A 25,162-nucleotide genomic window follows, 5' to 3' on the forward strand; every position below is an offset into this window, starting at 1 on the left:
GCCGGCTTGCACCATGCCGAGGGCCCGCCATCTGCCATCTGGATTTAACTGTGGCATCTTGGACATAAGGAATACAAAAGTCGGCTTTTTCATGGCCTTAATAAAGGCTATCCAACCCATCCTTTCAACCGTGTACAAATTTTTGTTTTTCTCCAAAACAGCACTTTGAGCTGATTCCTAAAGACCACTCCCTGAAGACTATTGAAAAATGTTTGGATTGAGGAGAACTCATTAATGACTTCTGTGCACGCTATTCAATAGAAACATCTCAAAACAAACATTTCCCCAACTCCGTATTGCATAATATGTTGAATTATTGACCTGGACTTTTTCATTGACTGCCAGTGTATATGGCCACTGACCATAAAACTGCAGTCACCAAGTGTAGACCTTTTAAGTGCCTACAAAGAAGGAAGACAAGTGGCAGAAGTCATTGAGAGCCTTCGCAATGAAGAAAGATTCAGCAAAATATATCAAGAAGCAGTGCAGCTGGCAAACACCATTGATGTTATCCCTGTGAAGAAAAGAATAGTTGTGAAACAGAAACACAGGGGCAATGCACCTGCCCAATCAATTGCAGAGCATTACAGGTTGAATTTATTCATTCCCTTCATTGATCATGTAACAAACAAATTGAGAACCCGGTTTGCAGAGTCCACTGAACCTGCCCTGCTTGCAGCCTTCTTAGTGCCCACAGCTTTGCCACAGCTCACTGAGGAGAGAGAGGACAGTCTATTGTCATGGTATAAAGAGGACTTGCCTTATCCTGACACTGCAGAGCAGGAAATACACAGATGGAAACATCAGTTCCAGAATTACACTGGGCCTCTCCCTGCCACTGGAGGGAATGGAGGGAAATGCTAATGTATTAATTGTTTGTCTATTCATTGTGTTATTTCAGTTAATGGTGTGAATACTCCATTTCAGACGATGGATGGATCTCCACCATTCCAGAAGAGGCCAAGCTAGACTGATGCCTTTGCATCAGTTTCAAAATCAAAAGAGTCAATGATGAGCAGAAAGCACCATGGAAGCAATACCCAGCTGTTAAACTGTTAAAGAGAGAATGTAGAAAGACTGAAAGAAAATGGCACAAAACTAAACTTCACATCCATTATCAAATCCATAAAGAGATGCTTTGTAAATATAATTATGAAATTCGTAAAGCAAGACAGTCTTTCTTCTCCAACATCATCAACAGGAATATGTACAATGCCCGTGTGCTATTTTCAACAGTAGAGAAGCTAACAAATCCCCCACCACAATTAACACCTGAACTTCTCTCAGTTAATAAATGCAATGAGTTTGCATCCTTCTTTAAAGGTAAAATTGATAAAATACGACATAATATTGCTCATAATATATCTCAGTTGCAAATAACTGAAAAACTGCAATCACCAGTGACACAGACAGATAACTTCAACACAATGTCAGAATCTTGTTTAATTGATTGAGACTCTTGAAAAAACTGTACAAAATCTCAGTTCCTCAACACCTGAATTGAAAATTCTGCCCACCAACTTTTTTAAGTCTGTTCTACATCTACATTCTACATCTACATCTACAGATGTGCTTCAAATCATAAATACATCCCTAGAGACTGGCATTGTTCCTGTGTCCTTGAAAAAAGCCGTTGTAAAGCCCCTACTTAAAAAGAATAATCTGGATGCTTCAGTATTAAATAACTACAGGCCAATATCAAATCTACCATTCATCGGGAAAATCCTTGAAAAAATTGTCTTCAATCAATTAACTGCCTTCTTGATATGAAACAGCTGTTTTGATAACTTTCAATCAGGATTTCGTGCCAATCATAGCACTGAAACAGCGCTGATTAAAGTTATAAATGACATACGTCTTAATACTGATGCAGGCAAAACATCGGTCCTGGTATTACTGGACCTCAGTGCAGCTTTTGATACTGCTGATCACAACATACTGCTATATCGACTTGAACATTGGGTTGGGTTGACTGGTAAAGTTATCAATTGGTTAAAATCATACTTAAAAGATAGAAGCTTCTTTGTTACCATGGGAAATTGTACCTCAGCGTCAATGTCCTTGACCTGTGGTGCCCCCCAGGGGTCGATTCTTGGACCATTACTATTCAACCTTTATATGCTCCCACTTGGGCAAATTATCAAGAACAATTCAATTTTATATCACTGCTATGCAGATGATACCCAAATTTATCTTGCTCTATCACCTAATGATTATGCCCCCCTTGAATGTCTCTACCAGTGTATCGATCAAATCAACAACTGGATGTCACAAAATTTTCTTCAGCTGAACACAGATAAAACAGAAGTAATTCTATTTGGAAAAAAGATGAAAGACTCAGGATTACCACTATTCTTGACACAAAGGGGATTAAAACAAAAGAAATGGTTAAAAATCTTGGTGTTTTCATTGACAGCGAGCTAAACTTTGACAGGCACATGAAAGCAATCACTAAAACGACATTTTATCACCTAAAAAACATTTCCAAACTAAGAGGACTTATGTCAAAAAATGATCTGGAAAAACTTATACATGCCTTCATCTCTAGTAGGGTTGATTACTGCAATGGCCTTTTCACAGGCCTGCCAAAAAAACCCGTCAAACGACTTCAGCTGGTTCAAAATGCAGCAGCTAGGGTTCTCACACGAACAAAAAGAACAGAACACATTACTCCAATTCTAAGGTCCCTTCACTGGCTTCCAGTAAGCTACAGAATTGACTTTAAAGCATTGCTGCTGGTGTACAAATCTCTAAATGGTACAGGGCCCAATTACCTCTCTGATATGTTGCAGCGGCCTAACCCAATCAGATCTACCAGATCGCAGCAGAAAAATTTACTGTTAAAACCTGTTGTTAAAACAAAGTGTGGTGAAGCAGCTTTTAGCTACTATGCAGTACAGCTATGGAACCAACTGCCAGAGGACATCAAAAATGCTCCTGCTGTTGGCAGCTTCAAATCTAGACTAAAGACCAAGCTGTTTTCAGATGCTTTCTGCTAAATTATTAATATTGCCATCTCTACATGTTTTAAACTCTTTACTTTTACAGTCTCTCCATGTTTTAAATTTTACTTAACTTTTATTCTATTTTATTCTGCTGTTTTTTTTTAAATTGAACTTTTATCTCATTTTATTATTTTATTTCTACTATTGTTTAATTCTTATTAATTTTCTTCCCCATTTATTTTATGTAATTTTATTTTCTATTGTTTACTGTTTTGCTTTTACTTCTGTAAAGCACATTGAACTGCCACTGTGTATGAAATGTGCTATATAAATAAACTTGCCTTGCCTTGCCTTGCATTACAGCCCAGAGTGAATGTCTCTCTCCACACACATAACTCTCTCTCACTCACTCACACACTGAGCAATACACTCAGTTCAGTTTTGACTTTTATGTCAGACAAAACTCCACAGTTATGATGGCACAATTTTAGAATTGTTAAAGTAAATGTGTTGTGAGCCAAACTTACATTACAGGCAATGGTGAGAACACTGTGTTTCAGAGAATGCATGCAAATGGATCTCAATTCAAGACAGCCAGATAGTCTGATGCCTTTACATTACTGCTCAGAATGTCTCTACACATACAGACACCCACAAATAACACACAAACTCTCTCTCTCTCTCTCTCTCTCTCTCTCACACACACACACACACTTTTATTATAAGGTGTAATACTAAAGCTTACAATTCAGCAGCTCACACCCTTTCTGTCATGTGTATGCTGCAATGTAAATAATGCCAATACTTTAGGTAACTGGTACTTTAGGTATGTATACTCAGTTCAAGAGTTCACTACCTCTCTACTTTTATGTCAGATAAAACACCACAGTTTTAGAATTGTTAAAATAAATGTGTCCACCACCAAATCTATCCTTGGTTTGTTATTTATTTATTTATTTAAGTTGTGCCGGTGGTGGTGGGGGGGCCTTCGGTGCTGTCAGCCATGTTTGACCTCGGTATTTGAAAAATCCGGGCTACGGCCCTGTACACGAGTGATCTGTTCGGACGTTATCACTGAAAAGGTGAGTTTTGACAGTTTTATTTTGTTTTAGTCTTGCAGTATAAGGCAATAGAATGTTTCTTTTTCATCTTACGTTCATATTTCGTAGTGTTTGCGTATTTTTGGCCAATATTTTGTAACCATGGTCAATTTAGATCGAACTTTTGATAGAATCTACGGCCAGTCGTTTTCCCCCGCCCCCGCTCCGTCCGGTGCGTTAGTGATGTCCCGTTGCTCGCGTGCCGCAGCAGAGACCCGCACGACCTTCAGCCGGTACAGTCGCTGTTCTTTTACCAGCGCCGTTATTCTCATCTTTCCGGTGTGTTCTTGATTTTTCCATTGTGTCCTATTGTCTATTTCGCCATATCAAATACCCAAAATGTATCATATTATTCATTTTTAAGTGAATAATCAGTTCAGTCATCATAACTTGTCATTTTTAAGCCAGTCAATCAAAAAGAGGAAATTTATTCAATATTTTCACTCAGGAGGGGCTTTAATTCCTCATGATCTTATTTTATATGTAAATCAATTTTACAAAAGCATTTGAATTGTAATAAAAAAAAAGTCCACAGTGGAGGCTAGATAAAGCAAGATACTATTTTTAATCTTATTAATCATGACAAAAGAAACATTGAGTAAATGCAAAAAAATAGTAAAATTAGAAAATTTATTTTTTGACCATAATGTCCCAATATATATATATATATATATACACACACACGGGGCTGCAAACGTAGGTATACAGTAATGAAAAACAAAATGTTATACAAACATATCAAGAATAACATATCAATAATAAACATATTAATCCCTCACATGTTCAAACTGGGGGCGGCACGGTGGTGTAGTGGTTAGCGCTGTCGCCTCACAGCAAGAAGGTCCTGGGTTCGAGCCCCGGGGCCGGCGAGGGCCTTTCTGTGTGGAGTTTGCATGTTCTCCCCGTGTCCGCGTGGGTTTCCTCCGGGTGCTCCGGTTTCCCCCACAGTCCAAAGACATGCAGGTTAGGTTAACTGGTGACTCTAAATTGACCGTAGGTGTGAGTGTGAATGGTTGTCTGTGTCTATGTGTCAGCCCTGTGATGACCTGGCGACTTGTCCAGGGTGTACCCCGCCTTTCGCCCGTAGTCAGCTGGGATAGGCTCCAGCTTGCCTGCGACCCTGTAGAAGGATAAAGCGGCTAGAGAGATAATGAGATGAGATGTTCAAACTGTTTGCCCCCGGCATTCACACACTCCACTAGTCGAGTGTGGACACCCATGCACACTCTGGCACAAAGGCCTTTATTAGCATCAATTTCCTGGCAAGCCTCCCGTATGAACTGAATCATGGCATCAACAGAACGTGGCTTGCGTGCAAAAACCCTGTCTTTTCTACATCCCCAGAAAAAGAAGTCCATGGAGTGAGATCCGGCGAATGTGGTGGCCAGTCAACGGCTCCCCGATGTCCAATCCACCTGTTGGGAAATTCTTTGTCAAGGTAAAAATAGTAATCATGTTTTTAATGAATTAAATGAATTCTAGTATTAAATGAAACCTAGCACCACTATTATAATACTGGTAATACTGGAATAATCCTTACTGTATACCTACTTTTGCAGCCCCCTGTATATATGTACTTTTTATTGAATTATACAAGTTTTTTTAGTTAGTGGTTCAAAAACACGAAATAGTTCGCCAAATTGTGCCTGAAATGTCAGTTACTCAAAATTAATTTCTTGTTTCCAAAACTGCTGTATGAAAGCAATATTGCACTCGCAATCATGTGGTTTTCCTGAATATCAGCATGCCTGTGATTAACTTTGAAACTTAGCCTTCAGTCATGTGGCTACAGCCGAATTACAGCCATTCCAAAACGCATAACCACAATTGTGCTTGTGCAAGCTTGGTTAAATATAGGTCTCTATTTTTTTTCTTGCTAAATCATCTTACATTTTAAAGCAAAGAAAGAAAGAATGAAAGAAAAAATGTTTCCTTCTTCAGTCCACATTTCCTACTCCTGTTTTTTTTTTCAGCCTTAAAGGAAAGTGCTTATGTTTAAAATTGCTGGTCCAGACACGACTGGAAAACTCCTTCTTAGACACTTTTACTCAAGAAAAATCTAGTAACTAAGAATCTAACAAAGAAATTATTTAAAAAATCTGAATTGGCTGTGCAGAAACCATCTCTGAATAGGAGGAACGTTCCCCACATATGTAAGTTTTGGACTTCACCAACTCTGAATGTGGGAAATTATGTGCCTGCTGAGAACTTTAGACACATTAGAACCTTTGGACTAACTTATGAAAGCTTAAGCTGCCTACTAATTTTCCTTTCACACAATTCCTGAATTTACTGGTTTGTGGTTCACAAAAGCTGTGGAGTACAGCTGTACATTGTTCACACTCTTTTCTTTCAAAAACCGACCCAGTCAACCTGTAATTTTTGTTTTCATGAAATATAAATTCCTAACAATGACTCTTTCTTGATTTCAACATTTTGTCAGACAACTAACTAAAAACCTTTAGCACTAATCGTCAGCGGGGTAAGGGTTTTGATGGGCTCATTGTCCAGATCGCCAATGTCTCCTGCACAGAATGTACAGTGGTGCTTGAAAGTTTGTGAACCCTTTAGAATTTTCTATATTTCAGCATAAATATGACCTAAAACATCATCAGATTTTCACACAAGTCCTAAAAGTAGACAAAGAGAACCCAGTTAAACAAATGAGACAAAAATATTATGCTTGGTCATTTATTTATTGAGGAAAATGATCCAATATTACATATCTGTGAGTGGCAAAAGTATGTGAACCTCTAGGATTAGCAGTTAATTTGAAGGTGAAATTAGAGTCAGGTGTTTTCAATCAATGGGATGACATTCAGGTGTGAGTGGCTCACTTGTATCTGTATATCAGAGGAGCAACTGTGGAGAGTCAAAAGCTCCAAGTTTCTTGCTGTGCACATCACAGAGAATCTCTTCAGGACTCAACACCACCTGCATAGCCACCAGCAGTGCTTTCACGTCCTGTGGAGGTTGAAGAGAGCTAATCTCGCCCTTCTACAGGGGGACAATAGAGAACTGAGCTGTAACTTCAACACTGAGGCAATAGTCCCACCTAATGGAAAATGTACAATAGACAAGGTTAAAAAATATTGTGTTGCAACAGATATTTAACAGTCCTGAAGTTAACTTTAGCAGTGGTATTAACAACAGCTTTATATGTTTGCCTTTAGATTGCTGTCTTAATAATTCACTGGAAAAGTGAATTGATCAAATAAAATGAGTAGCCACATGCCAAAATTTACCTTTAAAGTTAAATACAATCCTGTAGTATCTAAAATTCTGATGTTAATTTATCAAAGCAAATTAGTTTTATGCCACAGAATATGTTGTGGTTAAAATGTAAATGTTTATGGACCACAATTACATTCAATATAATTTTAAGTATGGTGACAACACTGTGATTCTCAGTGTTTCAGTGTGGTCTGGCCATTGGACTAGATTCCAGGAATTTATGTCATAACTTTTAGAAGCTCCTGATTGGCCAACTGTCATAATTACATGTTTATTGGAAGTGCACCTTTTAAGTGGTGGTAAAAAAGGCCTACCTTTAAAGCCAGTGCTTTTTTTGTCCTTGATGCCATGGGGAAATCCAAGCAACCAAGCCAGGACCTCAGAAAATTATTGTGAACCTCTACAAGCTTGGTTCCTGGTGGTTCAGTGGTTAGCACGGTCACCTTCCAGCAAGAAGGTTCTGGGTTTGAACCTCAAGGCCAACTGGGACCTTTCTGTGCAGAGTTTGCATGTTCACCCCGTGATGGGTGGGGTGCCTGCATGGGTTTTCGTCCAAAGTCATGCGAATTAGGACAACTGGCTACTAATTGCCCATAGGTGTGAATGGTTGTTCATCTCTGTTTTAGGTCTGTGATAGATTGGTGACCTGTACCCCACCTTTTTCCCGAAAGCATCCCCCCTACCCTGATGGATAAACGATATAAATAGTGGATGGATGAAAGTACCATGAGCATCTGCACAAATAAAGTCGGCAAATATAAAAATATTGAAACCACAAAGACACTACCTCATTCAGGAAAGACAAACTAACTCTAAGGGGTGAATAAACCGGCCTGAAAGGTTTAACTGAAACCCAAGACAACAACAAAGGAAGTGGTGAAGGAGTTGGAGACATCAGGTGCCAAACTATGACTTTGGAGCAAAATGCCAGACTGAAGTTTGCAGGTGATTTCCATCCTTCCTGTTTAGATAAAGCAAAAATGCAGTGTTTGGCCATAATGATCAGCACTAGAGGAAAAGACTTTTAATTCAAAGAACACCACCCCAACTGTGAAGCATGGGGGTGGCAGCATCATGTTGTGAGGATGTCTTGCTGGAAAACCAACTGGCTGAAGTTAAAGTCATTTTGTCATATGCACAGTATGCCAGAGACAATTGTTCAGTGAAATGCTTGTAGTGAGGCTCTGTAAATGTGCTAAGGGACAAAAACAACAGAAAATAATACACAAACCTTCTTTAAGAGAAGTGAATACACAATAATTTCAATAAATATAAATAGAACAAATAGAATTCAATATTGGAGAACGTGGTTGGGTGCAATATTTACTTAAAGAGCAGCAGAAAATAAGTGAGTATCTATTATCAAAAATAGCAGCAGAGAATAAAGTCACAGTAGCAAATGCCCTCTAAGTAAAATGAGTAATGTGCTTAAGGTGACATGTAGTTATTTAGTAGTCCGATTGCCTGCAAATAAAAACTGTTCCTCAGCCTGTGCATCCATAACTGCAAGCTTCGAAAGCCCCTAATACAGGGGTGGCCAACCAGTTGGAGACCAAGAGCCACATTTTTTACTGTATTACCGCAAAGAGCCACATCATACACATGGGCACACGAACATCACCCATCCCTTCCTCTCTCTCTCTCTCTCTCTCTCACACACACACACACACACACACACACACACACACACACACACACACCTCTGCTCAGCCAGATTAATAGTAAATGTCACACACCAACATATTTACTCCTACAGTACTAAGACCACAGGCTGAGGCCAGTCATTTTTAACAATGAACATTGTGTGCACTTACTATGCATGCTGCTTAGTGGGACTCATGGCATTACCAAAAAAAAGCCACACCATACACATGACCACACATGTGTACCATACATGTGACCCCCCTCGCTCTCTCTCTCCCTCACAGACACACACGCTCAAACACACACCTCTGCTCAGCCAGATTAATAGTAAATGTCACATGCCAACATGAGAGAAATTTACTCCTTCAGTCAGTACTAATACCACAGGCCAGTCATTTACAGCAATCAATATTGTGTGCACTTACTATGCATGTTGCTTAGTGGGACTTCTGACATTCCTTGCCTTGAACAATCCTCTTCAAATCTGGCTTGTATTCCGTCGTTGCCACTCGAAGCAGTTCTTTCACATGGGTGTCAGTCAGAACAGAACGATGCTTTGACTTCACGTGTTTCATGGTAGAGAACACAGACTCGCAGACGTAATGTTGACCCAAACTTTGACAGTATCTTAAGCGCAGCCTGTTTCACATTCGGGTATTTTTCCAATGGCACACTTTTCCAAAACTCAATGGTGCCTTCCCTCAAAACAGGTTTCAGTTGGTCTTCCTCACGAAGATCGATCATCTCCAACTCAGTCGCAGCCTCATCTGTGACAAGCGGGGCTTTCAAACAGTCCATCTCCGCATTGAATGGGTCGACAAGGAACGTAATCTGTGGCCTTTTCAGTTGTATATCACGGAACCGGGTTACAAAGCTTTCGTGCAGGTTTTCAATTAGTGTTGCATATCTGGCTCCTTGCTTATTCAGGGAGGCGGGAAGCTTTGAAATGAGCTAATGACGACTGACATATAAGGCAGAATGGTTTGCCATTACGTTCAACAAAAAAGTATAAACTCTCCCACTCTGTTAAAAATGTCCTATGTTCGTCTTCATATTTTCGTTTTGCTGTGCATTTTTTCATTGCCATTTTGAGAGGCTACTTGACACAAGACACACCTTGCCCAAAAACTTAGCGATTATCTCACGCACATGTGCATTTGACATGACCTGAAAATACCGTAATGTACCCAAGCAAAGCGAAGATGTATTTGACGAAAATACCATACTGAACTCAAGCAAAGCACATTATTATTGCACATAAAAAAAACCACAAACTTCGATATGAACGTAAGAGCCGCATGACACCGGGCAAAGAGCCGCATGCGGCTCGCAAGCCACGGGTTGGCCACCCAAGGTCTAGACAGTAGCCGAGAATAAAGATGCCTCATTCATGTGCTGCGTTTAACTGTACCAACAGGTTTGCTGTCCAAATGAGATCACATGGGATTACCTTTCACAGGTGAGACTGGAAAAATACTTTGTATTCATTCTGAAGGTTTATTGTTATTAATATTGAATAAAAAGTACCTGGGATATATATTGCTAATTATCATTCAAATTTTAGGTAAATTATTTTAATTTGCATCTTATACGGATTTTATAAGGGAAATACGGATTTTGGAGGTTGGTTATACAGGTTTGATTGACCAAAGGTTGACATGTATGGAATTTTATTGGGGGGAAATACAGATGACATGTGGATGCGGACGCTGCGTTTTACATTGATCACTGCTCGAATTCAGCGTAGTCCAATTTGAAATTTCTGAAAAAAATACCGAGGACATGACCTCGGTGTCCTCAATGGTAGTTACGGCCATGGGCTCTGTATTTACGTGCATGAGGACTGGTGCAATAACAGCAGTATTATAGCGAAGCACTGCTCCCTCGACATTGAGTACATGTCTGTAAGATGTCGTCCTTATTTTCTCCCGAGAGAGATAACCGTAGTGATGGTCACCGCTGTTTACATCCCGCCAGACGCTAACACTAGCATAGCGCTCTCTCTTCTGCTGAACGCCATCAATGAACAGCAGCGGGTCCACCTTGATGGCATTCACATTATAGCTGGAGACTTTAATAAGACCAATCTTAAGACTGTACTCCCAAAGTTTCACCGGCACGTGAAGTGCCCAACAAGAGGGGAAAGGACTCTTGATCACGTGTACTCCAACATCAAGCACGGTTACAGAGCCATGCCCCTCCCCCACCTCAGACAGTCAGACCATCTTTCCCTGCTGCTCATCCCTGCATACACCCCCCTCAGACGCAGATCCAGGCCCACCACAAAGACTGTAACAACTTGGCCTGAGAATGCACTCAGTGAACTCCAGGACTGCCTTCAACACACAAACTGGGACCTATTTGAACATCAGGACCTGGAAACGTTCACAGAGACAGTTTTGGACTACATCAAGTTCTGTATGGGAACTGTATCTGTGGACAAAATCATCCGGGTCTTTCCAAATCAGAAACCCTGGATGACCAGCCAGGTTCACTCACTTTTCAAGGCCTGCGACACTGCCTTCAGGTCAGGCGACAGAGCCCTTTACAGCATGACTCGAGCTGACCTGAAGAAAGGGATTAAAAAAGCTAAAGCGGACTATAAGAGGAAGATAGAGTCCCATCTCACCAGCAACAGACCACGAGAGGTGTGGCAGGGCATACAGAACATCACCAACTTTAGAGGCGGTGATGTGACATCAGGAGTCCCGAGTAAGTCACTGGCAGAGGAGCTCAATTGCTTCTTTGCTTGCTTTGAATCTCCGCAGCAACACTCACTTGCTCTAGCCCTGCCCCCACCCCCATCAGATCCCAGCAGCCCTCCATTCATTATAGAAGAGCAGGAGGCGAGGCGTGTGCTCCAGGCAGTGAACCCCAGGAAGGCTGCCAGTCCAGATGGAGTACCTGGCAATGTGCTCAGAGCATGTGCCCACCAGCTGTCCCACATCCTCTGCAAGATCTTCAACCTCTCGCTGGCCCAAGCAGTCATCCCTACCTGCCTGAAGTCAGCCACAATAATTCCCATCCCAAAACAGTTACCCACAACCAGCCTCAATGACTACTGCCCTGTTGCCCTCACCCCGGTAATTATGAAGTGCTTTGAAAGACTGGTTCTCCAGCACATCAAAGACTGTCTCCCCTCCCCACACACACACACTTGACCCCCACTAGTTCGCATACCGGGTGAACAGATCTACGGAGGATGCCATCGACATAGCTCTGCACACTGTGTTGAGCCACCTGGAACAGTAGCAGAGCTATGCAAGAATGCTCTTTGTAGACTACAGCTCGGCATTTAATACGATCATCCCGGACACTCTAATCACAAAGCTGGACATTCTAGGCCTCCCCCCTCTCACATGCACCTGGATTAAGGACTTTTTGACCAACAGGCCCCAGACTGTGAGACTTGGCCCCCACCTTTCCTCCACACGTACACTGAGCAAACGGTTCACCACAGGGCTGCATGCTGAGCCCCCTCCTGTACTGTCTCTACACCTATGACTGCAGTCCGGTCCATGGCGACAACATGATCGTCAGATTTGCTGACGACACCACAGTGGTTGGGCTGATCTCAGATGGAGATGAGACAGCCTACAGGGAGGAGGTTCAGAGGCTCACGACCTGGTGCTCAGTAAACAACCTGGCTCTAAACACCACAAAGACAAAGGAGATCATTGTGGACTTCAGGAGGAAGAAAAGTCCCCCCCCCCCACACACACCAACGGTGAGTGTGTGGAGAGGGTCCACGATTTCAGATTCCTGGGAGTCCAGATCTCTGATGACCTCTCCTGGACAATCAACATCTCAGCCGTTATAAAGGCAGCTCAGCAGCGTCTACACTTCCTGAGAGTCCTTAGGAAGAACAACCTAGACCAGAAGCTGCTGCTGGCCTTCTACCGCTCCTCCATTGAAAGCCTGCTGACATACTGCTTGTCAACCTGGTACAGGAGCTGCACTGCTGCAGACAGAGGGAGGCTTCAGAGGACAGTCACAGCAGCGCAGAGGATTGTCGGCTGCCCTCTCCCGTCCCTGATGGACACATACACCACCCGGTGCATCAGCAGAGCTCGAAGCATCATCAAGGACAATTCACATCCTGCCTCCCAGCTGTTTGAGCTGCTTCCTTCTAGGAGGTGCTACAGATGTATCAAAACAAGGACTACCAGAATGAAAAACAGCTTCTTCCCAAGAGCCATCACCATACTGAACTCTGAGAGGAAACAATACCAGCCACAAATATAATGTCTACATTATGCAAAACATCCATCACTGTCACATTCTGTGCAGTACAAATTTTAAGTCCTTCCCACGCCATGTGGCGCATCGGGCGGCACCAATCTCCGTTTCCACAGCCCTCGGCCTCTCACATAGCTAGGGTAACAGTGGGGGGCTAGTCCTCTGGTAACCACGAGAGTTTAACTCCCCACTCACATCTGTATTGCAGCATGCCTTGCCAGATGGTAGTAGGTACCATTTTTTTTATGATGGTCTTTGGTATGACCCGACCGTGAATAGAACTCACGAGCTCCCGATCGAGAGGCGGACACGCTACCACTAGGCCACTAGCCGGTGCAGTACAAATTATTTATTATTAATTCTGTACATAGCTCATTCATATTCATACTTAGATATAAGACACTTTTATACTTATTTTTATACTTATTTCAATTTTTGTAATGTTTACTTGTTAGGATAAGTTTTTTTATACTTATTTTTTTGCACTGGAAAGGGAGAAGCTCTCCAATCTCGTTACACAATTGATTGTAAAATGGCAATAAAGGGCATTCTAATTCTAATTTGTATTACAAAAACAGAATTTGACTGAGCCTGAGAATTGAGCCAGAGACTGAAAACAGGCACCCTGCTTATATTGGCTGATAAGCTAATGCGCATGTGCTCCATTCAGCATTTTGTGTGTTGTCCTTTCTCTAATGAGATTAATTCAATACGCACTAGCCAGGAAACACACTAGCCTTACAGGTTTTACAAGCCCTAACTTACAGGGTCACTGGAGGAGGAGGTTACAGTAATCCTTTTCCTCGCTGTAGCTCTGGAATTTGGTCATTATTACATTGAGTCCATCAGTCATCAAGTCTAATAGAAATAATAAGGAAGATGGAGACTGCCCTTGTGGTCCAACAAAACTGACTGTCTAATGGTTTCACAATTGCTTCTCAAGAAGAGCTTGAATATACCAGGAAGGAAATGGTATTTTGAAGTCAAGTTTCCATGCAGAATCGCAGATTAAAGCCAGTAACATGTGCTTTGAATACATAAATCAGATGTTAAAAATGTCTTGGCTACAGGCATGACCAAGAGCAAGTCAATATCTGAATTGAATGAAAGTTCACCAAGCACTGACATGAACGCAACAGAAACAAAGTTCATAAATGATGGTTTAAAAAAGTGTAGTCATGGTTTAAAATATCATTAGTTTTGTTTTGTTTTACTTTTGACATTTACTCACTGCTAAGGAAAAATCCCTGCGTTTTACTCAATACATTTCAAAACAGATGAGTTACACTAATAAATAATCTGCTTATTTTAAAAACTCATAGATTGACTTAAAGCAGTTGATATACACTCACTGGCCATTTTAACAGGAACTGGTTCTTGATTCTAAGATTCCTGTTCTTGGCTGGCAGGAGTGGAACCCAATGTGGTCTTCCGCTGTTGCATGCTGAGATGTTTTTCTGCTCACCATGGTTGTAAAGAGTTGCTATGAGTTACTACAGTGGGGCAAAAAAGTATTTAGTCAGCCACCAATTGTGCAAGTTCTCCCACTTAAAAAGATGAGAGAGGCCTGTAATTTTCATCATAGGTACACTTCAACTATGAGAGACAGAATGGGGGAAAGAATCCAGGAAATCACACTGTAGGATTTTTAATGAATTAATTGGTAAATTCCTCGGTCAAGTAAGTATTTAGTCACCTACAAACAAGCAAGATTTCTGGCTCTCACAGACTTGTAACTTCTTCTTTAAGAGGCTCCTCTGTCCTCCACTCGTTACCTGTATTAATGGCACCCGTTTGAACTCGTTATCAGTATAAAAGACACCTGTCCACAACCTCAAACAGTCACACTCCAAACTCCACTATGGCTAAGACCAAAGAGCTGTCAAAGGACACCAGAAACAAAATTGTAGACCTGCACCAGGCTGGGAAGACTGAATCTGCAATATGTAAGCAGCTTGGTGTGAAGAAATCAACTGTGGGAGCAATTATTAGAAAATGGAAGACATACAAGACCACTGATAATCTCCCTCGATCTGGGGCTCCACGCAAGATCTCACCCCGTGGGGTCAAAATGATCACAAGAATGGTGAGCAAAAATCCTAGAACCACATGGGGGGACCTAGTGAATGACCTGCAGAGAGCTGGGACCAAAGTAACAAAGGCTACCGTCAGTAACACACTACGCCACCAGGGACTCAAATCCTGCAGTGCCAGACGTGTCCACCTGCTTAAGCCAGTACATGTCCAGGCCCATCTGAAGTTTGCTAGAGAGCATTTGGATGATCCAGAAGAGGATTGGGAGAATGTCATATGGTCAGATGAAACCAAAATAGAACTTTTTGGTAAAAACTCAACTTGTGTTTGGAGGAGAAAGAATGCTGAGTTGCATCCAAAGAACACCATCCCTACTGTGAAGCATGGGGGTGGAAACATCATGCTTTGGGGCTATTTTTCTGCAAAGGGACCAGGATGACTGATCCGTGTAAAGGAAAGAATGAATGGGGCCATGTATCGTGAGATTTTGAGTGAAAACCTCCTTCCACCAGCAAGGGCATTGAAGATGAAACATGGCTGGGTCTTTCAGCATGACAATGATCCCAAACACACCGCCCGGGCAACGAAGGGGTGGCTTCATAAGAAGCATTTTAAGGTCCTGGAGTGGCCTAGCCAGTCTCCAGATCTCAACCCCATAGAAAATCTTTGGAGGGAGTTGAAAGTCTGTGTTGCCCAGCGACAGCCCCAAAACATCACTGCTCTAGAGGAGATCTGCATGGAGGAATGGGCCAAAATACCAGCAACAGTGTGTGAAAACCTTGTGAAGACTTACAGAAAACGTTTGACCTCTGTCATTACCAACAAAGGGTATATAACAAAGTATTGAGATGAACTTTTGTTATTGACCAAATACTTATTTTCCACCATAATTTGCAAATAAATTCTTTAAAAATCAGACAATGTGATTTTTCTGGATTTTTTTTTCTTATTTTGTCTCTCATAGTTGAGGTATACCTATGATGAAAATTACAGGCCTCTCTCATCTTTTTAAGTGGGAGAACTTGCACGATTGGTGACTGACTAAATACTTTTTTGCCCCACTGTATATCCTTCCTGGCAGCTTGAACCAATCTGGCCATTTTCCTTGGACCTCTCTTATCAACAAGACGTTTCCACCCACAGAACTGTCACTCACTCAGTGTTTTTTTTTTTGCACCATTCTGTGTAAACTCTAGAGACTGCTGTGTATGAAAACTGCAGGAGATCAGTAGTTTCTGAAATACTCAAATCAGTTCATCTGGCACCAACACCCATGCCACAGTGAAAGTCACAGAGATCACAAATATTCCCATTCTGATGTTTGAAATGAACATTAACTGAAGCTCTTGATTTATTTGTATCTGCATGATTTTATGCATTGTGTTGGCTGATTAGATAACTGCATAAAACAGCAGGTGTATGGGTGTTCCTAATAAAGTGGCCGGTGAGTGTAAACTCTTTAACAAATCTGAAATGGATTTAAAACTTCACCAAACTTTTATATTAGTCAAATATATGTACCATGGGCTCACAGTGATTATATTATGCACCACGTTCCGTGTCGTATAAGTCATTCCCAATCCGACCTTGGCCTTATCTCCTTACTCTAATCCATTCACATCTTTGCATGCAGACTGTCCACTCTGTATCCATCACCTTCATCCATGAGCCTACAACCAGAGCCTGAATTCACGAATGTAGACATGTCCAAGTCTGAACACAAAGCTGGCAGCAAGATGGCAAATCGAGCCACAAGGCCTGGATCTCCACACAAGGGCCTACCGCGTTTCAAACAGAGATCCACCCGGCAGTTCAAAAGCAAACCACCCAAAAGAGGAGTCATCGGGTAAATTATTATTACTTTCTAATGCTTTTTAATATGTGGATTTTGTGGAATGTTCAATTTGTAACTCTAACTGATACATTCTGTTCTTTTTAATTTTTTGTACTTTATTTGCTTGGGCGGATTTTTCATTTCAATTGGACACATTATTCACAAATCAAATGTATATTCCACAGATTATACAGTATGTAAGTAATTTTGAGTAATATGATACATATCAACAGGAACCTCCCAATGCTTTTGAAGCGGTTTGTGTGAGTAATAACTGTTGCTTGTGATGCTGATAATCCTTGAGATGGAGATATACAGTGGTGCTTGAAAGTTTGTGAACCCTTTAGAATTTTCTATATCTCTGCAAAAATATGACCTAAAACATCATCAGATTTTCACACAAGTGCTAAAAGTAGATAAAGAGAACCCAGTTAAACAAATGAGACAAAAATATTATACTTGGTCATTTATTTATTGAGGAAAATGATCCAATATTACATATCTGTGAGTGGCAAAAGTATGTGAACCTCTAGGAATAGCAGTTAATTTGAAGGTGAAATTAGAGTCAGGTGTTTTCAATCAATGGGATGACAATCAGGTGTGAGTGGGCACCCTGTTTTATTTAAAGAACAGAGATCTATCAAAGTCTGATCTTCACAACACATGTTTGTGGAAGTGTATCATGGCATGAACAAAGGAGATTTCTGAGGACCTCAGAAAAAGCATTGTTGATGCTCATCAGGCTGGAAAAGGTTACAAAACCATCTCTAAAGAGTTTGGACTCCACCAATCCACAGTCAGACAGATTGTGTACAAATGGAGGAAATTCAAGACCATTGTTACCCTCCCCAGGAGTGGTCAACCAACAAAGATCACTCCAAGAGCAAGGCGTGTAATAGTTGGCGAGGTCACAAATGGTGGTCACAAATGGAGGTCACAAATGGTCACATGGTGGTGGTAGTATCATGGTTTGGGCCTGTTTTGCTGCATCTGGGCCAGGACGGCTTGCCATCATTGATGGAACAATGAATTCTGAATTATACCAGCGAATTCTAAAGGAAAATGTCAGGACATCTGTCCATGAACTGAATCTCAAGAGAAGATGGGTCATGCAGCAAGACAATGACCCTAAGCACACAAGTCCTCCTACCAAAAATGGTTAAAGAAGAATAAAGTTAATGTTTTGGAATGGCCAAGTCAAAGTCCTGACCTTAATCCAATCGAAATGTTTTGGAAGGACCTGAAGCGAGCAGCTCATGTGAGGAAACCCACCAACATCCCAGAGTTGAAGCTGTTCTGTATGGAGGAATGGGCTAAAATTCCTCCAAGCCGGTGTGCAGGACTGATCAACAGTCACCGCAAACATTTAGTTGCAGTTATTGCTGCACAAGGGGGTCACACCAGATACTGAAAGCAAAGGTTCACATACTTTTGCCACTCACAGATATGTAATATTGGATCATTTTCCTCAAATAAATAAATGACCAAGTATAATATTTTGTCTCATTTGTTTAACAGGGTTCTCTTTATCTACTTTTAGGACTTGTGTGAAAATCTGATGATGTTTTTGGTCATATTTATGCAGAAATATAGAAAATTCTAAAGGGTTCACAAACTTTCAAGCACCACTGTATATGACAAATTAAAGGAAAAAACAAAGTACAGTAAAAACACATATCTTCTAAGCACTTTTAGCATAAATTCAAATTCAATAAAGTCACTGAAAATGCATTGTGTTCTCTCTCTCTCTCTGTACACTTATTTATAGATTTGGTGATGAAATTCCTGGAATGGAAGGTTTGGGGACTGGTAGGCATTACATAAAAGCCTAATTTTTAACTCTGTAAAGAGGATAACAGACCTGAAAGTCTCATACAGATGTTGTTCTCGTTTTCAGATATCACTGTGATTTGTCCCTGGGAAGCATTCAGTCATCTGGAGCTGCATGAATTATCTCAGTATGGCATCATCTGAGAAAAGAATACTTGCCTGTACTATATATTCGTGATATACTAGAAAGATATATCATGGTGAAAGTAGTCAGGGTGAATAGCCATGTAGTCCATGTGCACACACTAAAATAAATCGAGAACTTTAAAAATGTATCCATCTAGGAAAACTGTTTCAGCTACTTTGCAGAATTATACAACACAGTGTTTGCCTATCAAACAAGGTTCCATGTAGAACAAGCCAAGGATGCTTCATTTTCCAAAGAACGCCTGAGGAATTGCTTTAGAGAGTGCTCAAGTAAGCACTGTCTTTAAATATTTATTCAGAGTATGTTTATTGCACTGACTGATTCTAAACTTTAACTCTAGTGGATTTATTCTGCAAGTGTTATCTTGGTAAGTTCATAAATGTTAAACGTTGTGTGTGTACAGGGTAAGGGTAATTAAAAAAAAACAAAAAAGTGTCTCCCACATACAGTATAATTTCAATATCAAAAGTGAGTAAGCATTACACATATACATTATTGTAATTTTACTTTACCTAGGCTTCATTTCAGTACAAAAAAAAATTCAGCTTTTTTTTGGTACACTTTCATTGGACAATACACCAAACTACAGTATTTCTGCTTACGTTCAAGTTTTCTTTGAGTAGTTCTTGAGATTCTGAATGCAACAAAATATTTGTGATGGAAATAAATTATGCTTACATATTTTAATTACAGTATTTCTTTGTATTTGACCATTATTATCATAATGTGAGTCCCATGTGCCACTCTTGTTTAAAGGAGCAGTTCTCTCAGTAGGGGAAACTGTCTTTTTTTTTTTTTTTTAAATGTTACAGTCCTGATTGAATTTGATTAAGCAGAAATCCTTTCTGCAAAGTAAATGTTTTGAAATTTTCATGTCTTCAAGCAGTCGTATGTGTTTTATCTAAAATCACTTTAGTGCTGTGGTTGTTGTGTTTACTGGCCTTATGATGCTTCTGCACTTGAGGACAAGCAAGACCCACAATCATTAGCAGCATGGGGATGACTTGAGCACTAAATAAAGCTTATTTTATATTTTTCATGGAAGCCTATACATGTACCTTTCTTTCTGTAACATTAAATGGATGAAGCTAAAAAAAAAAAAAAAAGAGGGCTGTACTACTAACCAATTCAATTGCTGCAGGTTTTTGGAATGAAAGATTTGTCCTTGCTGATTGAACCACAAGTGAAAATGAATAAAATAGGACAGGAAACATGATGGGGAGAAATGATAAACCATATCCAGAATATGATAAATAGGAGTTAATATACAGCATAGTGATACAGCTAACCTGCTAGTATTTTGTACCTTATTTCTCAATGACAGTGACGTTTCTTTATTCATCATTAAAATCATGTTTTTCTTCACACTTTTCTGCTTGTGTTTTGTTCCATTGGATCCTGTTGAGCAAGCATGTAGTAGTGATCAGTGTGAGGATCTGGACTCCTAGCAGGGCAGCTGATACCATACCAATAAGCTCAGAATGCAGGTTGATCCAGTGTGAAACACTGCCAATGCAGCCGCCCAGGAAAATCACATTCTGAGCAGAAAACTCATCCAGCTGCTGTGCCCCAAGGCCACACTGTGAGTTCCACACTGTACTGTTCTCCAGTGGATCCATGCAGCATGACGGAGGTACTCCGCATGCCTGCATACTTGGAGATGAGCAATTAAAATACCTGTAACAGAAAGGGTCATAACCTTCAAAGAGCGAGGTGGTGTGTGGCATTTAGATCAGAGGTTTAATTCTGATCATTCTAGTCAAACAGCAGCAAATGTAGTTAAACTATGTACTCACTGATTCACTTCCCAGTCTCGATAGTTATCCACCCCACAGCACTGCAGACCGATCTGGATCTCATCTGTAATAAACCTCAGGTCAAGGTCATCCTGGTAACGTGTCATGGCTGTCAGCATGGCTGAGCGCAGCAGCTCAGTAATCCAGCCCTGCAGGCTGTAGGCCATGATGGCCACCAGGACCTGAGTGGCTACAAGAACAAGCAGCATTGCAGAGAAGGTACGCAGCAAGCATTGATTCTCCCTCACTGCTCCCACACAGCCTGTCAGACAGAGCACTGAAAGCAGCAAACCCAGAAGAATGAAAAGCAGCATGGGATCAGTCCCAAGGCCATCAAGCTTCTCCTGAGCAAAAGACTCCTTGTTCACGAGACCCCAGAAACTAAGTCCTAAGGTGGCCAGGCCCAGCATAGAGAAGAGTAGGTTGCTAATGAAGAGCACATATTTCAGCAGAAAGTCAGTCAGATCAGAGGAATTGTGGGTCCGTAAACAAAGAGAGGTCCAGGATGACAGTTTGGTTTCCTCGTCAGGGTTTGAATCAGTTTGGATCTCTGTGCTGATATCTGCAGACAGGTATTGAATGCCATTCCTAGTGGTTACCTATAGGAGATGTAATGATTGTAAAATCTTACATAATGAAATGTTTGGACTCTGTCCTTCATTCAATTCATCATAGACTCTCAAACATGACAAAGATCATTTAAGATTAACCTTCATGATCCATCCAAATGATCCATTTTAAAAGTTTTTTTTTTTTTAAGCTACGGGGGAAAAAAACACATTAATATAACAGAGATCACGTTCAGGTCCATCCATCCATTATCTGTAGCCGCTTATCCTGTGCAGGGTCACAGGTAAGCTGGAGCCTATCCCAGCTGACTATGGGCAAGGGGCAGGGTACACCCTGGACAAGTCACCACAGGGCTGACACATAGAGACAAACAACCATTCACACTCATGGTCAATTTAGAGCCACCAATTAGCCTACCCTGCATGTCTTTGGACTGTGGGGGAAACCAGAGCACCCAGAGGAAACCCACGCAGACATGGGGAGAACATGCAAACTCCACACAGAAAGGCCCTCGTCGGCCGCTGGGCTCGAACCCAGGACCTTCTTGCTGTGAGGCGACAGTGCTAATAGGTCCATTCTGAACAATTCAAAATATAAATAGTAATAAATGACTTACTGAAAACAGGAAACAAGAAGATGATTTTGCTCATATTACCAACTCTTATTTGCACTAAAATGGTCACACAATTGTGCATACACAAAACACACACATGAAATAAAGATGTATTGGATATTTTATGACATATTTTCCAATTGTTTTGCTTCAAACACAATTAAAAAATTTAAATTTTTAAAAAACTATCAGTGGAACATCTGTTGATCCTAATGGGACCAAATGTGAGCTTTAAGCTGTACTGGTAAACCTAACTGAGGTAGAAAGTGACTGATAAAATGTTACCTTTGATATGAGTGGTCTGGTCACGTCATCTTGTATTTTTGATGTTCGCTTCCAGAAAAAAGGAATCTTCCTCAAAACCCAAAAGGAGCTCATCTTGCTGATATGGGACCCTCTGTGCTGACTTGCATGCTGGTCAATATTAAAGAAGTGTGAAGGAGAAAAACTCCACAGAGATGAAGAGAGTGCTTGTGAGAGAGCAGCAGTGTAAAATAGCATAGCTGAGATCTTGATCATTCCTGCATCATGTGAGAGTCACAGTGCTGGGATTAGAGAAAGCGCATGTGTATGAATGAGATGTTAATTCTTTGCTCAGTCATGGAGCTGCTGATACATAACTTGGGCGATTCGATATTCAATAGAGCTCAATAGAGCACAGAAAGCTCTTTTGAGAAAAGGATTATGACAGCATGATGTTACCAGTTATGTTCGAGTGAATGCCTGGAGATACAGTGAAAACCACAAAAAACTTGGCCATACAGACAGTGGGATTTGAAGGATGCCAAAACACATTTTAAAAATAATCTAATAATCCTTTAAATATGTCAAGTAACAGAAGGAGGCTTCTACATTTCATCCCTGTTTCTCAACTCCAGATCCAACTTGACAACTTATATTGGCAGCTGCAGACAGTAATATTTCAGATAACATTAAACTACAAAGCTGCATCAGTAAATCTGTCACCTGTGAAATCGAGAAGAATCCGGGGAACTAGAATTCTTTTCCAAAAAGTTTCTCGCTCTTCAGTGTGCTGTAGAATAAACTGCAGCTCTGATACAAAACATGCAGTAGATATTCACACAGTCAAAAAGAAAACCACAAGCTAGAATCAATTAAATGATTCTTTATGTTACAGTTCCATGCATGGTAAATGTGGTTATGAGAGAAAAAGCTAAATCAAAATCCCAGCTATCATTGTATAAAACACCATAAAATATGACTGTATATGATAATATGAATGTAAGCAAACTATTCTGTAAGGTAGTATAAGTAATAGACCACAACGAGCCACTATCATAAACATGCATCTCCTAACAGAAAGCTTCACTAAATCAACAAGTATAATGTTTTTAATCAGTTTATGTGGAGCGCCTGACAGACAAGTGCCCGTGTCAGCTGTTACTATAGAAACAATAATATATTAGAATGAGCACATAAATAGAAATCATACAGCTGTAAGTAGTGTCAGAGCTGCTGTTACAGAACATGAATCAAAAACCTTCTGACCAATCCAGATCGAGCATTAAACAGTGATTTGGTATAAATAGACAACATTTTTTACTTTATTCAATTCTTTATTATTGGATCATATTTCTGGCCTTTCGCATTTCAATTCATAGCTGTCAGCTCTCCTAATGTGTGATGAAAACAATCTGCATTTAATAGTACTCACTCCTGACCTTCGCTGAGCAGACTCAGGCACTCTGCGCAAAAAGGATTACACCTTCTTCTGGCAGGGAAAAGGCCTACAAGAACCCAGAGTGCATGGCATTGGGTTTGCTGTCAAGAACTCACTACTGGGAGCCATTGAGCCAGCAGAGAAAGGTACAGAGAAAATTCTTGCCTTATGACTTCTCACTAACAATGGGCCTGTGAACATATTCAGTGTGTATGCCCCAACCCTGTACTCATCACAAGAGGAGAAGGATGAATTCTACAATCAACTTCAGGCAGCGTGGCACGGTGGTGTAGTGGTTAGCGCTGTCGCCTCACAGCAAGAAGGTCCGGGTTCGAGCCCCGTGGCCGGCGAGGGCCTTTCTGTGCGGAGTTTGCATGTTCTCCTCGTGTCTGCGTGGGTTTCCTCCAGGTGCTCCGGTTTCCCCCACAGTCCAAAGACATGCAGGTTAGGTTAACTGGTGACTCTAAATTGACCGTAGGTGTGAATGTGAGTGTGAATGGTTGTCTGTGTCTATGTGTCAGCCCTGTGATGACCTGGCGACTTGTCCAGGGTGTACCCCGCCTTTCGCCCGTAGTCAGCTGGGATAGGCTCCAGCTTGCCTGTGACCCTGTAGAAGGATAAAGCGGCTAGAGATAATGAGATGAGAGGAGATGACCTGTGCATCACAAATTCTTTTTTCCACACGAAGCCACAGCACGAGGTATCCTGGTGTCATCCTCGATCCAAAATATGGCACCAACTAGACCTGTTCATTACAAGACGTTGTCACCTGAGAGACGTGTTACTTATCCGCTCCTATCACAGTGTGGACTGTGATAGTGATCACACCTTAGTTTGCTGTACCATTAGGCTCCAACCAAGGAGAATTCAACACTCCAAACCACCTGGGAAGATCCATATACTGATATGGATACTGACCAGCAAGACAAAGAACCTAGAGATAGGACAAGAGCTTACCAAGGCCCAAGAAAATGCCCTTTTTGCAAAGTCCCCAAAGGGAAATGTCCAGCAGAGATGGAACCAACTCACAGACATTACATGACATGGCACTTTCCATCTTTGGAAGAAACCAGGGAAAAAAAACAAACAAACACAGGACTGGTATGAGGCTCACTCAACTGAACTGAATGCTTTTATCAAAGAAAAATGCACATCACTACTGGAACACAAACACTCCCCCAGCCAGGCAACTCTGCAAGCCTTAAGATCAGCCAGAAGCAAAGTGCAGCGGGTGGCTAGATGCTGTGCAAACGACTTCTGGCTGAACCTCTGTGAAAGTATCCAGAGATCAGTTGACGTGGGAAACATCCATGGAATGTATGATGGGATAAAGAGAGACATTGAACCAACAGAGAGCAAGATAGCACCTCTGAAATCTGCAACTGATGAAATAATTAGAGATAAGGGGAAGCAAATGAAGAGTCAAGTCAAGTTTATTTGTATAGCGCTTTTAACAATAGAGATTGTCGCAAAGCAGCTTTACAGAATTTGAAC

At 41.1% G+C, this 25,162-nt stretch overlaps 2 protein-coding genes across 2 annotated transcripts; one reads left to right on the forward strand and one right to left on the reverse strand.

Annotated features, from left to right (window-relative positions):
* The first annotated feature begins 16,860 nt into the window (after positions 1-16,860).
* On the forward strand, positions 16,861-19,004 carry LOC132869229 (retinal cone rhodopsin-sensitive cGMP 3',5'-cyclic phosphodiesterase subunit gamma-like). The gene is made up of 3 exons (XM_060902570.1): positions 16,861-17,042; positions 18,799-18,839; positions 18,928-19,004. Exons 1-3 carry the CDS (start codon positions 16,861-16,863, stop codon positions 19,002-19,004), a joined length of 300 nt encoding a protein of 99 aa, XP_060758553.1.
* tspan10 (tetraspanin 10) lies at positions 18,744-23,099 on the reverse strand. Its single transcript, XM_060902569.1, has 3 exons — positions 22,273-23,099; positions 20,805-21,403; positions 18,744-20,685 (listed from the first exon to the last, which is right to left on the reverse strand). The coding sequence occupies exons 1-3, from the start codon at positions 22,504-22,506 to the stop codon at positions 20,343-20,345; spliced, it is 1,176 nt and encodes a 391-aa protein (XP_060758552.1). The 5' UTR covers positions 22,507-23,099; the 3' UTR covers positions 18,744-20,342.
* Positions 23,100-25,162: the final 2,063 nt, after the last annotated feature.

Source organism: Neoarius graeffei, chromosome 20 (assembly GCF_027579695.1).
Source record: "Neoarius graeffei isolate fNeoGra1 chromosome 20, fNeoGra1.pri, whole genome shotgun sequence".
Classification (NCBI taxonomy): Eukaryota; Metazoa; Chordata; class Actinopteri; order Siluriformes; family Ariidae; genus Neoarius; species Neoarius graeffei.

What these genes read in the sequence shown, in the direction of transcription:
- LOC132869229 (XM_060902570.1), top strand. Translation starts at nt 16,861, where the DNA reads ATGAGCCTACAACCAGAGCCTGAATTCACGAATGTAGACATGTCCAAG. An exon ending in CCCAAAAGAGGAGTCATCGG is followed by an intron (nt 17,043 to 18,798) that starts GTAAATTATTAT and finishes ACTTATTTATAG; the next exon opens with ATTTGGTGATGAAATTCCTG. An exon ending in AATGGAAGGTTTGGGGACTG is followed by an intron (nt 18,840 to 18,927) that starts GTAGGCATTACA and finishes TCTCGTTTTCAG; the next exon opens with ATATCACTGTGATTTGTCCC.
- tspan10 (XM_060902569.1), bottom strand. Translation starts at nt 22,506, where the DNA reads ATGATCAAGATCTCAGCTATGCTATTTTACACTGCTGCTCTCTCACAA. An exon ending in CCAGACCACTCATATCAAAG is followed by an intron (nt 21,404 to 22,272) that starts GTAACATTTTAT and finishes CATCTCCTATAG; the next exon opens with GTAACCACTAGGAATGGCAT. An exon ending in CGAGACTGGGAAGTGAATCA is followed by an intron (nt 20,686 to 20,804) that starts GTGAGTACATAG and finishes TTTCTGTTACAG; the next exon opens with GTATTTTAATTGCTCATCTC.